General features: G+C 42.3%; 2 protein-coding genes across 2 annotated transcripts; one reads left to right on the top strand and one right to left on the bottom strand.

Annotated features, from left to right (window-relative positions):
- The first annotated feature begins 68 nt into the window (after positions 1–68).
- lyrm5a (LYR motif containing 5a) lies at positions 69–1,374 on the top strand. The gene is made up of 3 exons (XM_030720016.1): positions 69–196; positions 365–436; positions 525–1,374. Exons 2-3 carry the CDS (start codon positions 392–394, stop codon positions 735–737), a joined length of 258 nt encoding a protein of 85 aa, XP_030575876.1. The 5' UTR covers positions 69–196; positions 365–391; the 3' UTR covers positions 738–1,374.
- A 1,141-nt stretch (positions 1,375–2,515) lies between these two features.
- On the bottom strand, positions 2,516–15,250 carry LOC115773339 (sodium-coupled monocarboxylate transporter 1-like). The gene is made up of 17 exons (XM_030720014.1): positions 15,026–15,250; positions 14,518–14,637; positions 14,095–14,160; positions 13,931–13,982; positions 13,763–13,830; positions 13,107–13,145; positions 12,507–12,622; positions 12,237–12,377; positions 7,980–8,109; positions 7,791–7,879; positions 7,534–7,643; positions 7,335–7,402; positions 7,075–7,161; positions 4,386–4,600; positions 4,093–4,190; positions 3,891–3,979; positions 2,516–3,808 (listed from the first exon to the last, which is right to left on the bottom strand). The coding sequence occupies exons 1-17, from the start codon at positions 15,248–15,250 to the stop codon at positions 3,704–3,706; spliced, it is 1,818 nt and encodes a 605-aa protein (XP_030575874.1). The 3' UTR covers positions 2,516–3,703.
- Between the last annotated feature and the right edge of the window lie 2,518 nt (positions 15,251–17,768).

The following is a 17,768-nucleotide window of genomic DNA, read 5'->3' as shown; positions in this document are numbered from 1 at the left end:
TCATGCGGCAATCTGTACAACCGATTGCCGCATGACGCATGCGTCCTCGTATATTTTTATTTGCGACAGAACGGAACGTCATGCGGCAATCTGTACAACCGAGTTGCCCTCTCTATTAATAGAAAGGACACCGTGTAAAGACGTTTTCTCTTCATTGGCAAATTGCTTGAACAATTTCACCTGCGAAATAACACGTGTAAATATGAATTCACTGTTTAAAGCCGTCGTTTGTTGCGCTTGGGATAAATGCAGTGTGTTAGATTCTAATTCGCAAGCTAGCTGTTCAGCTAAACTTCATGTTGTCTAATAGCTTCTGTGTGCTTTCTCTCCTGCCCTTCCTTTTCTCTGCTTCTCGTTTCAAAAGGGTAAAAGGCCACCTTATGTCTCTGCCATGGCCAACCCTTTGAAGACTGAAGTTATCAGGCTGTACAAAAATGTAAGTAAACTCGCGTTAAAACAACAAATGAGGTTAGGTTGTTTGCAGTGCTGCAGAGCTTTAAAATGTATCTCTCATCTCCAACAAGCTGCTGTATCTCGGCCGTGACTACCCCCAGGGATCAGCGTACTTCAGACAGCGCCTGAAGTCGGCCTTCATGAAGAATAAAGACGTGACGGACCCGGAGAAGATCAAACAGCTGGTGGCTCGGGGGGATTTTGTCATCAAGGAGCTAGAGGCTCTCTATTTTCTCCGAAAATACCGAGCCATGAAGAAGAGGTATTACGAACCCGAAAAATAATGGCGCACACTCATAACTTAAAGCGGTTTTCCTGAATTGAAATGCAAACAGTGAACATGTGGTAATAGTAAGATTTAACAACCTATCGGGCTCACTAACGCAAGTTTTGACACCTGCTGACTACCAAAATCCCGACAGCTGCTCTTTTATAAAGATCAGCTAAGGTTGCCTCCGACGGGCGAATAAAAACCTCATCTCTGGGTGCTACAAAATGATCATTATGGCCATCAGTGTGTTTAAGCTTAAGGCCATCGTTTTCAATTTCATATAGTGTGTGTAGGTTTTCCCCTAAAACGTGTATTAAGCCTGGTTTGACCCATTGTCAGATTTTAGTCCATTTAAAATAAACATTTTATCAGATCAGGTAGTCCAGTGTTTACACTGACATGATCAGATTTTAACATTTGTAATTGTTGCAAGCACTCTAATAGAGTGGCTTCTAGAATGAAATATGTGAGTTGTGAAGTTCAGTGTATATATTTGTAAATATGTGCTCATGTTTTTTTTTTTTCTTGAAGTGAATGTACATGGGAATGTATTTATGCACTGTTAGATTAAAAAAAAGCAAACAAATGTTATATAAATGTACAGATTTCTTACAGTGATGTCCTGTGCCATAATAAATAATATAAAAACAGCTTAGTGTTGCTTATTTCAAACCTGCACAACTTTATTTCACACTGAGTCTGCCATTTAAAACAGTCAAATTCAGAAAAAAGTTTCGCATAGGATTCCACAGAACTATGAAAACTGCACCCATGACTCAATAGCTTGTAGAGCCACCTTTAGCAGCAATAATTTCAAATAATTGTTTCTCGGATGACTTTTATCAGTCTCTCACATTGCTGTGGAGGTATTCTAACCCACTCTTCTTTACAGTGTTGCTTCAGTTCATTGCGGTTTGTGTGCATTTGCACATGCACAGCTGTTGTAATGTCCAGCATTTCAATCAGGTGGAGGTCTGGACTTTGACCTGGGCCATTGCAGCTTGATTCTTTACTACTTCAGCTATTCTGTTAGTTGATGTGCTTGCATGACCCAATTTCAACCAAGCTCTAGCTCTCACAAAGATGGCCTCACGTTTGACTCTAGAATACTTTGTTAAACAGAGGAGTTTGATTCAATGACAGCAAGGTGCCCAGGGCCCTATTCCAGGAAGCAGGTTTAGGTAAAAACTGAGTTTAACACTGAAATAAGGGAAACTCAGGTTTTCAGTTCCAGAAAGAGTCAACTCTAAGTCTGAGTAAGTTACCAGGGTAGCAGACTGTGAAAGGTTTGATTCAATAAACTGGCTCTCTGATTTGAGAGCTGTGATGTCTGAAATTCAGAGTATGAATATGAGGATATGAATATGAATCTTGACATATCTTCCACCGGATCCATCTGATGGGATCATGGACTCCACAACAGATCACTAAACTATCTGAGTCCACTTGTACAGAAGGATGATCCAAAATGGATCAGGATCACGGATTCAGATGAGATCCATTTCAGGCTCAGTCATTTCCCAGCTCATACCGTCCAGATCTGTTCATAATGACTTAATTTTTTCCCCAACACGATGTGCATTCTTTACTCACCCCCCCCCCCCCCCCCAACAAAAACAAACAAAAAAAACCCATATATATATAATATATATATATATATATATATATATATATATATATATATATATATATATGTGTGTGTGTGTATAAAAGAAATTATATATTTTATGTCAACTTTTTATTCTATGAAGATGACAGAGTGGACCGAGCTCACTAAAATGACTCTTTCTGATAAGTGGGTCAGATGAGGAGAGGCTGTATTTGTTTATTCTATGCAGCTTTATTAACACACGATAAGGAATCTACCATTGATACGCTGGATGGATGGAGATCTGATTATCCAAGAGGAGATACAGGAGCTGGAATGGGAAACTGCATGTTTAAAAGCCGAAAAGCAATCAATTAGTACAAGAATGAAACTCCTCCAATATAACTGGTTGATGAGAACTGTGGCCAAACTGAATCACTGATCTCCTAAGATCCCAGATAACTGTAGTAAACGTTTAAATGGAAAGGGTACTCTCTTTGACTGTGTGTGGGACTTGGGAAATCAGTCATGCAAACTTTGTCTAAGATTGTTGCAACAAATGCACCTGCTGAGGCAAAAATATGTGTGTCGGCTATATATCCAGGCCAGGTGATTAATATCTTTGTACTGGAAGGAAATGGCATCCAATATTGTACTGGAACGGCTCACTTATATTGTCAGAGGAAAGGGGGTACATTTTGAAGAAATATGGTCACCACTGACCGAGTTTCTGAGACATTATGAAGGAAATTAAGTAGGAAATGATGCTAAATGCTGTTTTTCTTTTTTTTTCCTCGTTACATGTGTTATGTATTTGCTTTCCATTTTATTATTTATATTTACTTTCTTTGGGGATTATATTGTTTAATGTAAGTCTTATGTCAACTGTACTATTATTATTTATTTGTTTTGTAATATTAAATATCAATAAATAAAAGGGTTAAAAAAATACACACCTGAATGATCCAGACCTGCAAACTGAAGAAACATCTGCTTCTACAGAGTTGCTCACACTTGCTGATGATCAATCTATTCATATTTCTATTCATGGGAGTCTGTTCATCTCCTAAAGTGTTTCCATTTGTACAGACTGTGTCCCTGTTTCAGTATTCCTGGCAGGTACATGAACTTCAGACACACATTTGATCCCAGTTGTGTAAACCGTAAGACATTCCCGAAGTTTATAATATGGCTGCTAGATTTTTCAGTTAACCTGTGCTAAATAAAATACAATTTTGTGCAATCATCGCATTTAAATTAAAGCATTATTGTCTTGCTGATATTCATTTCCTTTGTTGTCATTTCTTATTAGTCCAGCTGGTCACAGTCCTGGATGTGAGCATCGCTGCGGCCGATACAGCTCAAGAATCACAAAACTTTTGTATCGGCCGTTAAAAAGCTGAAACACAGACGGAGTTGTTGAATTTCACATGAGTAGGATTTGTGTCTTTATCCTCCTGTTTTGACCGATCAACTTTCTCTGTTCGTCTCGTGACCTAAAGAAGGAAAAATACAAAGCAGAATTCAGCACCTGTCATCAGTCTGTTGCTTTTGATGCCTTTTCCCTGCAGCACGTACCCTGTCTTTGACAAGTTTGAATAGCTGATAGGAAAGAGTGTCTTCTTTCATTAGTGTAAGCCTCGGGTCCACCGTCTCCCTCAAACCTCCTGAAATAATCAGCAGAAGAACAAAAAAAATGTCATTATGGAATAATTAGACAACGAGGTCATATTTCTGTACAGGTAATACAGGTAACCAATGGCAAAATCATTTTTTTTACCTGTTAAGAGACTGATAATGACTCCAACAATAACAGATGTTAAACATCCAATGACAACGAAGTAAAGGTAGGATGGAGTGTGCCAGTAAAGTGAACGTCTGGAGGGGAGAGAATTTAGTACATATCAGCCTGTGCCAAATTTTCTTGTTAATGTAATTACATCATATTGCTGAAGCATTCTGAAGACTTCAAAGGAATCTGTACATATGAGAAATGTATTCAATGTGCCCATCAACGAGGCTGCAGCACCACTGTGAGCTGGGCCCATTCAAGACAGGCCCAACCACACTTACATATCATCAGTGTTCTGTCCTGGGGTTGTGGTTAATGGGCTTGGTTCTGTTGGCAGTGCGGTAGTCCAGTTGAGACTGCTGCCAGAAGTGAAGTTACAACCCTCAGTGCTCAGTGAGAGAGGTCGGGTCATCTCAGGAGGGGAAGGGGATATCAGGGCTCCGATGGTCACGCACAGGGATGCAGCCAACCCTGCCACGAGGCCCAACAGACCTCCCTGTGGACAAATATAAGGAGCTACATAAAATATATTAAAACTCTGTTACTATTAAAAATGACTGTCAGATAAATATGAATGTTAAGACACATTTTTGAAAGAGGATTGAGAGGTTTTTGAATGAACATCTGATGACTACTGACATGCTAAGATTTACAATGTCTCTGTAGTCAGGAATTCTTCATGGAATTTATTCTGCTCCTATGTAGTGCTTATGATTATAAGGAGCACCTGTGGCCTGTTTTTCAGTCTCTCCTGGCATTTTGCTCTCATCTTGGTTGCAGATGGCAGTGATGGTCCCAGGTTTGTGGAAAAAGGAGTAAGTGTGTTTAGGTCAGCTGTTGGTGTTGTTCCTTTCTTTTATAGATTGACCCAACCGTTTGTAGATCAGAATCATTTCCCCTGGTGGTGTACTGGCTGTTTAATGCTTAATGGTGGTCTGTACAATCGCAGTATGAGGCTTGTAATTTGGACTATAGTAGGATGGACCCTGTATAACGGTTTCTCCTCCTTTTTGTTACAGGTCTCTCCTGCTGCTGTCTTGTTTAGGCATATTTAATTGTATTTTAGCTTGAATAAATATTTCAACTTATTAACCACATAAGTGTTTTTATATTTTTAACTGAGTTTCCCTTACTGAGGTAGTGAAACAACAATCAGCGAGCACTCTGTGTACACCAAGCAGGCTTTATAGAAGGAAGGAGCACACTTTAACTATCTTCACTTTGTATCTGTTTGGTGAAAAATAACAGGAACATCAGCAACACCTGGAGGGAAAAAAAATGAAAGGAACACTTTTTAATCAGAGTAGCATTGAGTCAATTAAATCTCCGGGATAGTGAACTTCCGAACTGGAATTTATAATTATGGATCTGGTCAGCTGGTCTCTCAATGCCATTGTTTTTGATCAAATTTTTATAATGAGGAGACTGGGGGAAGAACCCTATTCCTCTTATTAATTGACATTCCAGCTGGCTACGTTATGGATTACTGTGTGGTGTGGAAGATGACGTGCCTGGCTGTATTGTCAATGGAATACACACATATTTGGCTTATTGACACTGGGATTTCTCCGAATTGGACCTGGAGATACCTGGCTTGTAGTTACAATTCAGGAAGTCTGGGCAGCTGTCTGGCCTTGGTAAGGCTGCTTATGATGGGCATCCAGTAAGGTACAGACTCAAATTCAGACTCTGTATATCTGTAGCTGATTCAGAGGGATGAGATCTTGGAGACGTAATTGTTCTGCATGGCAAAGTAATGAACCAAGAAGATCCGGATCAGTTGGATTATTTTTCACCACAGAGAGATGGCAGGACTGCTGGCCAGCGTATTATCCCAGCAGGGTATCTGACAAGTGGCAGGGCATAGATGTTGATCGCCCGAATCTTGTTCTTCCCATTCAGCTGACTCTTAAGGACTTGCCTTCCTCTCTGCAGGTACTTGGAGGTTACAGCTTTCCTAGTGGCCACTTCTTGATTCCCATTTGCCTGTGGGATTCCAAGGTACTTGTAGTTGTCCTCAATGTCTGCAATGTTACCTTCTGGTAGTGCAATCCCCTCAGTTCTGACCACCTTTCCTCTGTTGTTACCATCCGACTACACTTCTACAGTCCGAATGACATTCCAGTGTCATTGCTGTAGATCCTGGTGGTGTGGATCAGTGAATCGATATCTCGTTCACTCCTGGCATACAGCTTAATGTCATCCATGTACAGGAGGTTTACTCCACTTCATAGTCAGTATCCGTATCCATTCCTGTGTATGATCTGGCTGAGTGGGCTTGGGCCTATGCAGAACAGCAGTGGGGACAGAGGATCTCCTTGGTAAATGTCGCACTTGATGGTGACATGTGCAATTGGCTTGAAGTTGGCCTCCACATTCTCATTGAGTTCTTGATGAAGGCTCTTAGGGTCCTGTTGATCTTGTATAGGTCTAGGCATTCCAGTATTCATGTGTGTGCCATCGAGTCACAGGCTTTCTTGTAATCAATCCAGGTAGTTCACAGGTTGGTCAGTCTAGTCTTACAGTCTCGGTTGACTGTTCTATATACCAGTAGCTGGTGTTTTGCTCCCCTGGTAGTTCTGCCAATTCCTTCCTGGGCTATGCTCATGTATTGAGCCACACGCCTGCTCATCTTAGCTGTTATGATGCCTGACGTGTTCATTTGTGCTGCCAGCTGGAGTGGAGTTAGCTCCTTTAGCCAGTGGGTGTAAATCATATCAGGGCCTGGTGCTGTGCGTTTACTCCTCCTCCTCCTCCTCATGCATTCAGGCCCTACTTTGCCCGTCTCACACAGCTCATCCTTTATGGGGCTTAATAACTTTGCTTATCGAATATTTTTTTGAAATCATCTTCAGTCTGACAGCAGACCTCTGTAAAGGAAAGCTGATGATTTCCAGTGCAATGGATCTTAAAGTTTTAGTGACTGACAGTGAATTTAAGGAAATAAGGAAAAAATATTGATGGACTTACTTTGGAGTTGGCAAATGGACAGAGGACACCCAAACTGAACAGGCCAAGTAAAGGACCTCCAGAGAGGCCAAGGATGACAGACGCTGCCTGTTTAAAGAGACATCTGCAGTTTTTCCTCAAGAACACTTCAAAAATGGTCTCATTCATTGAGGTGAAAAATGTACTGCATATAACTAACATATAAATGTAAACAACAACACTGTTCCTAGTTTTGTTTGCCCAAAATCCTTGACAGCCGTCTATTAACAGATCCCCTCTACCTGCATCATATGTCCCATGAGTGATGCCAGCCCAGCCATGGCAATGCATACAACTCCAAAAAATAAACCTGTATCAACAATGCATCACAAATTGACATATTTAATGATTGCCAACCACATCCACATACTAGTGTTCAAATTATTCTAATAATCTAACATGCAGCTACTGAAACCACACAATATGAAACATGTTATTTACTCAGCCCTTTGGAGATTAGGAGAAGCTTTTTCTCAGACAGGTTAGTGCATGGCTTGATCAGGTCCTCTACAGTCACTGCAGCCAGTGCACTGATTGAGGAAGAAACTGTGCTGGAGATGAAATGATAGTTAAAAAAAAAAAGAACCGTGATTACTTTGATGGACACTACCTGACATTTCACATGTTGTACAGCTTTAAAAGCTATTTGCATCAGTGGGATCTAATGAAAGAAATATAAGAAATGCTATTGTATGAACCTCAGAGAGGCACTATATACTGCTGCAAAAAAAAGTCCTGGAAGGCCTCGGTGGTCGGCCAAGATGTCCATCACCAAATAAGGCAACAGCTGTGAAGAGAGAAGATACAAGTTCTTTGAAGATCACAAAAAAGAACACATAAATAAAAACTCTTGGTATGTCCTGTGGTTTCTTTGTTCATGTTTATACCTGATCAGGAGAAGAAACTTGTCCAGCTGTCCATGGGTCACAGTCCTTATAGAATGAGTAAATACATAATCCTGAAAGCACTGATGATGTTAGGGTGCAAGTAAGGCCTAACGCATTGATGAACAGAGCTCTGAGAAAAAACACAATATCATGACTGGAAAAAATACACATGCAAACTCGTATAATAGTGTTGCATAGCAAACAAGCAAACATACAGTTGGGGAGACCATCAGCAAGAAGCTTTATGAGAAAGTAACAACTGTTGGTGCAGTTATTCAGAAATGGAAGAAATATAAAATGACCACCGATCGCCCTCAGTCTGGAGCTCAATGCAAGATCTTGCCTCATGGGGTGAGTGTTGTGGCCCCTGGGTCTTTGACCCAGAGTTCTGAGTATTGTGGGGTTATGATTTATTTTGGGTTTGTGAAGCGGTTATTGTTTATGGTATTTTAAGTTTGTTTCTTTGCTGGTGTTTTCTTTTTGGTTTCACCATGTTTGTGCTCTCAGGTTTATCTTATATCTGTTTGTAAGGTTTCTTATTTGATTCAAGGACTTCCAGTTTATCCCCACCTTCCCTGTATTTCCTGTTAAGTCTCTGTCCGTCTCTGTTGTTAAGAACTTCCTGCTTTATTTTGATAGTCTCTTGTCTTGTGTGTCTTGTATTGAGTTTTCTTTCCCTTGTTTCATTATCTCTGATTTGTTTCTGCCATGTTTCTCACCTTGCCTCATTACCTTGGGTATTTAAGCCTTTAGCTTTCCTCAGTTCCTTGTCGTAATTCTGTTGTAATTCCGCCTGCTCTGTGTCATATCACGTATGACAGACAGACTCTTTTTAATATCAGAATACAGCACTCTGGCTGTATTCTGACACCTTTTTCTCCCGACCCGACTTGGCCTCAGGAGATACTGCGGTTCCAGTGGGCCAGCTCAAACAAAGGACGGACCAGGTCACGGACAAGGCCCCGAGGGAAAAGAGCCGGCGTAAGAGAGAGGCTGAGGCGCAGAGCGCACCAAACGCCACTGCCGAGCATCCTGTTGGCTAATGTCCAGTCACTGGATAACAAGCTGGACGAACTCAGGGCCAGGATACAGTTTCAGAGGGACATAAGGGACTGCAACATCATCTGTCTCACGGAGACATGGCTGACTCCCCTCATACCGGACCACGCCGTACAGCCGTCGGAGTTCTTCAGTGTTCATCGCACGGACAGAACGAGTGAGTCTGGATAATCAAGAGGAGGAGGTGTGTGCCTAATGATTAATAACAACTGGTGTGACAGTAGGAATGTTGTCCTTCTGAAACAATCATGTTCACCTAACCTGGAGCTCCTAACCCTGAAATGCCGTCCCCACTACCTGCCCCGCGAGTTCACTTCGGTCATCTTCAGCGCTGTCTATATTCCACCTCAGGCGGACACAAACACTGCACTATCCGAGCTACATGAGGCGATTTCCACCTATCAGGCTAACCAGCGTGATGCGGCTCTCATCGTAGCCGGGGACTTTAACAGTGCAAACTTGAAAAAGCTGATACCGGAATTGATTCAACACATCGACTGCCCCACCAGAGGAGAGAGGACCCTAGACCACTGCTACTCTCCATTCAAAGATGGCTACAAAGCAAAGCCTCTTCCGCCTTTTGGGAAGTCTGACCACACCTCTGTCCTTCTCATGCCGAAATACAAACAACGGCTCAGGCAGGAACCCCCTGCTGTGAGAGAAGTGACACGGTGGTCTGATCAAACAGAGGCCGCTCTGCAGGGTGCGTTGGATTCAACCGACTGGGACATGTTTCGCAGCAGCGTGGGCGGAGACATCGAGGAGTTTACGGAAACTGTTGTGGGATTTATTGGGAAAGTTGTTGAAGACACTTCACTTAGGAGGACCATCAGGACTTTTCCCAACCAGAAGCCGTGGGTGGATAAATCTGTCCGCGACGCCCTGAGGTCCCGCACCGTTGCCTACAACTCCGGCCTCGCCTCTGGGAACATGGAGGACTACAAGGTTGCATCATACAACGTCCGCAGAGCGGTGAAAGAGGCTAAACATCGCTACGGCCGCAGACTGGAACAGCAACTACAACAGTCTGACCCCAGGGGACTGTGGCAGGGACTACGCACCATCACGGACTACAAAGCACCACACACACACCTGGTGAGTGCCGACGCTTCTCTGGCTGATGAACTCAACATCTTCTTTGCGCGCTTTGAGTCGGGAAGCCGACAGCCCGCTGCGCTCCCGGCCGAAGGGGCGGAGACACTCACTGTGACGGAGCGCGACGTGAGGAGGGCGTTTAGACGTGTAAACACCAGGAAAGCGGCTGGACCAGACGGTATTAGTGGACGTGTCCTTAAGACCTGCGCTGACCAGCTGGCACCTGTGTTTACACTGATATTCAACCTCTCACTGAAACTGTGTGTGATTCCCACCTGCTTTAAAAAGTCCATCATAGTCCCTGTCCCAAAGAAACCACACCCCAGCAGCCCCAATGACTTCAGGCCCATAGCACTCACCTCTGTGGTGATGAAGTGTTTTGAGAGACTCATCAAGACATTCATCACCTCCTCACTGCCCACCACCCTCGACCCACTACAGTTTGCATACCGGCCAGACAGATCCACAGATGACGCCATATCCTTCCTCCTCCACAAGACCCTTTCACACATAGACACTGGTAAGGGGAACTATGTGAGAGTGCTGTTTGTAGATTACAGCTCAGCATTCAACACCATAGTTCCCTCCAGGCTGGTCTCTAAGCTGCTGGACCTGGGCCTGGGCCCATCCCTGTGCAGGTGGGTTCACAGCTTCCTGACCAGCAGACCACAGGTGGTACGAGTGGGTCACCTCACCTCATCCTCCCTCACCCTCAACACTGGATCCCCCCAAGGCTGTGTGCTCAGCCCTCTGCTGTACTCACTGTACACCCATGACTGCGAGGCCACGTCAGAGTCCAACGTCATCATCAAGTTTGCTGACGACACTGCTGTTGTGGGACTAATCTCTCACAATGAGGAGACAGCCTACAGGAGAGAGGTCTCCCGCCTGGAGAACTGGTGCCAGGAGAACCACCTCCTGCTCAACGTCAGCAAAACGAAGGAACTGATCGTGGACTTCAGCAGGAAGCAGCAGAGGGACTACCATCCACTTGTCATCAGTGGTGCTGAGGTGGAAAGAGTGGACACTTTCAAATACCTGGGAGTGACCATCTCACAGGACCTGTCCTGGACTCATCACATAAACATCACTGTGAAGAAGGCCAGACAGCGTCTCTACCTCCTCAGGCGGCTGAGAGACTTCAAGCTCCCACTCAAGGTGCTCAGGAACTTTTACACCTGCACCATCGAGAGCATCATGCGTGGGAGTATCACCACCTGGATGGGAAACTGCACCAAGCAGGACTTCATGGCCCTAAAAAGGGTGGTTCGTTCAGCTGAACGGACCATCAGAACCACCCTCCCCAACCTGCAGGACATTTACACCAAGCAGTGCAGGCTGAGGGCCATGAAGATCCTAAAACAGCCCAGCCACCCCGGACACTCTCTCTTCTCCCTGCTCCCATCAGGCCGGCGTTACCGCTGCCTGAGGACTAAGACTGAAAGGTTGAAGAAGAGTTTTTACCCATAAGCCATCCGTCTGCTCAACTCTGAGCCCTAACTGGACCATTATTGCACAATGTAAATATTATAATTTATAAAAGTGTGTATAGTGTATAGTATATAGAGTATAGTGTATAGTGTGAATTACTTTTTTTTTATTTTTATTCTTCTTATTTATATGTGTGTGTATATATGGTTGCAGGTACAAAATACATTTCGCTGTGCATTGTACTGTGTATAACTGTGCATGTGACAAATAAACACTATCTTATCTTATCTTATCTTAGCTTTTGATTATTAACTCCAGCTTGGCTGATGCCTTTGCTTTGTATTTATTGATGAAAAATTCTTCAATAAATCTGCCTTTTGCATTTATATCCTGTCTCATGACTCCTGCATTTGGGTCCATATCCCACCCGCCACTGCCACTGAGAATGATGACCATGAGAGTGGTGGTGGATCCACCACCAGGTGCTCCAGAATCCTCACACAGTGCAACTTGCATGCATTTAAGAAGCATCTATATGCTAACATGGAAAGTTTGTGACAGTATGAAAAACATAACTATATACTACCAAACACTGTAAGGGTTAATAAGAAAAGTTTCATAGCATGTTCAAAGTTTAATCCATTAATTGATAAATTCTTTTGAGTGACTCACAGTCTGGCATTTGTCACGCTCTTGCAGGAGTTGTATCGCTGAACCTGAGCTTGGTTGGTCCCATAGACGGAGCTCCACCCAAATGTTCCTCCAATGACTAGAGTCCAAAAAGTGTGTCTTCTCAGAGGGTTTATGTCAAAGCTGGGATTACACAAAAACAAGATGATTTCTGTATAACACACACACACACACACACACACACACACACACACACACACACACACACACACACACACACACACACACACACACACACACACACACACTCACTCCATAAAGTTGATTCTTCCTCCTTCTTGGGCATCTGACAAGATGGTGGAGATTCCTCCTTTTAAGATCACAGACTTGATTATAACAGACATGTAGCCTGCAAACATTATTCCAATCTAGGAGAAAAATGAGACGTGTTTGGTTTGGTTGACAGATCTAAATTCTACAACTATCTTGACAGATTTTGGATCCAATGACCAAATTGATCCTAATTTACATGGATACTGCAGTGATTCAGTACATTGGTGAAATATGATTGTGGTGTAAATAAAAATAGACTGAAAACTGATTTCAGTACAGTTTTATTTATATACCGCCAATTCACAACAAAGGACAACTCAAGGCACTTGATACTTAGAGTGAAAACCAGAAATATCAGATGATTCCCTGTGAGCAAACACTTGGTGACAGTGGGAAGGAAAAACTCCCTTTTAACAGTAAGAAACCAGGCTCAGGATGGGCAGCCATGTGCCATGACAATTTGGAGGGCAGATGACAATTCTACAGGTTTCACATTTGTGTCCTCAAATCAAACAGCAATGTTGTACTATAATACCATTTCCACATTTCATTGTTTATTTTTTTTATTGAGAACCCTACCTGGACAGCATCTGTCCACACCACTGCTTTCAGGCCACCCTGTAACAAACACCATAGAACGAGACAAATCGGTGTCAAAGGAAGAGCTTTTGTAGCGAGGAAGACCGTGCTTGTTTTAGCTGCACCAAGTCAAACCACATTCTGCATGTATTCCAACAGCATGGCTCCAAAGGGTTTAAACCAGCCTGCCTGGAGTCTAGCCATGAAAAATTGAAATGAAAAGAATCACGGTGAAGCTCCCTAGCTGTTGAAAAGCTAAAATCCCATATCAAACATGAATGGGAAACATTGTATTTTGAAAACTACAGCAACTGGTTTCTAAGTTTCCAAATGTATAAAAACAAGAGGTAATGCAACATATTGTGCAGCCATGGTAAACATGGTTCTGCCCAACTTTTAAAATAAAAACAGGTTTTATGTCAGTTTGAATTAAATAATCCAAGAGCAAGAATTCAGTCAGAGGTGATTTTAACTTGAAGAGATATTTTGGTTTAAGGGTATTTAGGTGGGACTTCATGAATTTTAGGAGAATGTAAATACTCTGATTTTATCTCTACTGTACATGCAACTCAGTGATGTTAGATGAGGACACTTCCGATTCACAGTGTGATGCACGGGTGTGTGTTGTCCCCAAGTGTGTGTAATGTTTTACTAACCAGTGTGCAATAAAGAGTGCAAAGCATGGCTGTTGAAATAATTCCACCCCACAGGTTCATACCAGTCACTGCAGAGAGAGAGGAAACCTGTTAACTGGGTAACTTCAAAGTAGGCTTCATGCAAGAATCCTTCATGAATCTGAGTGCTGTAAACTTGAACCAACATACCTTGGTTCAAAGCAAGAGCTGGAGCATAAATTATAAGTCCAGTGTAGAGCAACTGTGACACAAAGAGATCAGAACTGACAAAAAAAATGGCTCTCTGGTGACACTAATGTTGTTTTATCTGCAGAAGTCAAAGTGCTGTAAGGACTGAATGATTGGCTTCTTACTGCATTAATACAGAAGATCATTGTTCCCATCAGACGGGTTGCTCTGTTGAAACGCAGCTCCAGATACTTGGCAGAGACAAGACAGAGAAAGGTGCATATTGTTACTCATTGCTAAATGACTCCCATTTGTTATACACAAGTACACCTTAAACTAACATGGTGTTCTAGCCTCTGCAGTGCTGGGTGAGAGTTATCACACTTCTAGCCCCCCCCCCCCCCCCCCCCCCCTGCAAGTACTTTTATACATTTATTGGCAAGTGTAGCCTACCCAACAACTTATAATATGGTTAAAATAAACTCCCACAGTAACCTGCCACAGCAGCTGCACACTACATACATACAGTATATTAATCCAGTAACATCTAATAGGATAAACACTCTTCAGCTGTTTCCTCTGTAATCTGAAAACAAAACCATACTTACCTCATATGTGCTGTTGATGGCCAGTCTGTAGAAGACTGGGAGAAAGACCTCCGATATGAACACCACCGTTATTACATAGGTAATACAAAGATAGCCAAATATGGCTCCATAGTGATACACCTACAGTCAAATTTACAAAGATTTTTTTTTATGGAAACACAAAGTAACAAAACAGTGACAAATAAAGAACAAAGACACATAATACAGGCTACAATGTTTCTTTACTAGCTGCCAAAGTCAGACAGGTGGAACCTTGTTAGAGTGCATTTGAAGCACTGATGCTGCGAGTGAATGAGCTTTTGTGCTACCGAATGCAAGCGAGCAAGCTTTAAATACATTTTTATTTAAAGCATTTAGCTGAGTTCAGCAGTCCTCTAATGCACAAGAATTACAGTCGTACCTATTTTTATGCAGTATGTACAAATTAATTAAGCACTGAATGAATGTTTTTGTGCTCAGTAAGCTGAGTTAGGCTGAGTTTAAGTCCAGGACAGTCCTGATGTGTTACCTCAGCTGGGTTGGACAGCACTGTGACCGATGACATGAAGCTGGCAGTCAGAGACAGGGAGACAGGCAGGGCACTGAGTTTTCGGCCCCCAGTTAAAAAGTCTCTGGAGGTTCCATGGCTTCTGCTTTTCCAGGCATAATAAAACCCAATACCAGCAGACACGAGCAGAACAACAGCAAACACCACATAGTCCGCTGCCGCAAGCAAATCAGAGTTCCCGGACATTTTGTCACCACTTGAAGCAAAACGTAAATGAAAAAAAATCTATTGGCTGTTCAAGCTGTTTACCAGTGCTCTACAGATCAATGGAAAGGTGGTTGCAGAATCTCCAAATACTCTATTGAACTGAAACTTAACAAAAGTTAACTGAAAGTCAAGGAATTTGGGCGTGCATGCGCAAGCATCTTTTCAAAGGGTTGGGATGACAGTCAAAGTTAACGAATAAAGAGTTAGAACCCTTCCAACTTAGGTAATAATTAAATATATAAATATATTCTTGGACTGTGCTTTGTGGGCATATGTTTAACTGTCCTGTTGTTAGTGCTGCATCTGATGGTGTGCATCTGTTCAGGGACATGCACTTTGTCTTGAGAGTCAGCACACTTTTGCTGGTGATTACATTATATTTACATTTTGGGTCTCTAAGGCAGTAGAGCTTCCCTAAGCCATAATGTGATAGTATACATGTCTACAAAACAGTGTTGTTTTCGTTAACGATGACGGTGACGAAATTATTTAGTTGATGACCCTTTTTTTTATGACGATAATGAGACGATGACGAGATAAACATGGCTCTTTGATGACTAAAACATGACGAAACGTCTGTGAGTTTTCGTTGGCGAGACGAAACTAGGCGAAAGGGTTAATGGATGTTCCGTCAGTCATCCAAAATGCATGACATGTCTGCCTGTTGTGCTTGTAATCTGTCAGTCAAGCAGATTACAAGGGGTCAGGCAGCTTAAATGTCAGTGTAAAAAGTGCTGATCGCTGTTTTTATCCACTCATCACTGATCAATGTGTCAATGGCCATGCAGAAGAGAGATTAGCACACAGGTCTTGGCCTGCGCGGCAGCTGTTGCAGTGCATTGTAGGATTTGTAGTATACTTGGGGGGAGCACTATTTACCTGCTGGCCATTAATAATAACAATATGAAATCATATAAAGCCGTTTAAATTATATGGCAGGCCGGATGTTCCCCGCTGGCCTTGAGTCTGACACACGTGCTTTACTCACAGATGGACCATGGCAGACGCTGGACTTACACGATGGGGCTAGGTGGACGCAAACCAAAAAAAGATCTATGGACTTATTTTCAATATAACACATTTGAAAGGAAAACTGAACGCAGTGTCCGGGGAGACGGCGATAACTGTGGATTAAAACTTGTCGGAAATAAACACCACAAATCTTAAGCAGCACCTAAAGGCTCACCACCCTGATATTTTGCACTAGTTAAAGATAGAAGCCCCAATTACCAGCGTGGGAATGTTTTTGTTTACTGCATTTTTTGGAGTAATTGAATCCACTGTTACTACTAATTATTCAAATTATTTTGTAAAGACTAATACTTTCTTCTTTTTTCCCCCACTAAAGCTCACTAAAATTTGACTAAACCTTTTTGAGTTTTTTTCGACTAAAACTGGACTAAAACTATCACATTTAGAAATGACTAAAACTGACTAAAACTAAGAAGCATTTTCGTCCAAAAGACTAAGACTAAAACTAAAATGGTTGCCAAAAACAACAATGCTACAAAAGTATTGGTCAATCCTTTTATTTTTGTAGACTGAAAACATTTGGTTTGACAATAAAAGATGAATATGAGAAAAAAGATCAACATTTCAGCTTTTATTTCAAGGTATTTACATCTGGATCTGATACACAGTACAGAAAATAGCACCTGTTGTCTGAACCAACTCATTTTTCTTGTGAGGAAAAGAATGACTGAGTGAGATCAAGCAGAAGATTTATCCCTGTCATGTTATAGCAGTGTGGCTGACTGGATAAGCACCTAAATGCAGACTTGGGAAACAGGCATAAACTCAAAACAGGCAGCTTTATTGCTAAACTCATTTAAAAAGGAACATAAGCAATGCAAGGCTTTTACAGGATAGATAATCAAAGAAACAAGGAATCTTTGTGAAGCGAGAAACAGAACAGACTACCAAGTGGTACAACTTGATAACGAGCAAGGGGAAAAACGCAAACAGTATATACAGGAGGTAATGAAGAAAGTGGGAACAGCTGAGTAGGTTGAGATGTAGGAAGCAAAACTAAAGCACAGCGCAACAAACAACAAATCACAAAAAAATACAGGAAGTGCTAAACAGGGAAGACAGACACATGAAAGGCCTAAACACCATGAATCTCATGGAAGTAAAGAAACAAAACCTCAAAATCCCCCTCAAAAAATCAAAACTGGGTCAAAGACCCAAGGACATGAAAGTCTGGCCACCTGCACCCCCAGGAAACAGCTCCGAGCTGTTCCCAAGAGAAACAATGTCCAGTGTCCAGGTGGGCCGAGGGTGAAAGAGGGACCATTACAGATTAAAAGAAAACAGGGAGCACCAAAGTCCAAAAGAAAAAAAAACAGTTCTGGGGGGGTCTTCTGGCTCAGCAGTGGAGATAAGAAAGCTCTGGATGGGCACAAGGTCAGGTGGGGTGTGAACAAAGGTCACGTGGAACAAATGTTGAACATTGGTTTAATTCTCACTGTGGAACAAGGAAATAATCTTAGCATAC

This window comes from Archocentrus centrarchus, chromosome 23 (assembly GCF_007364275.1).
Source record: "Archocentrus centrarchus isolate MPI-CPG fArcCen1 chromosome 23, fArcCen1, whole genome shotgun sequence".
Lineage (NCBI taxonomy): Eukaryota > Metazoa > Chordata > Actinopteri > Cichliformes > Cichlidae > Archocentrus > Archocentrus centrarchus.
This window is presented reverse-complemented; position numbering and strand designations above follow the sequence as displayed.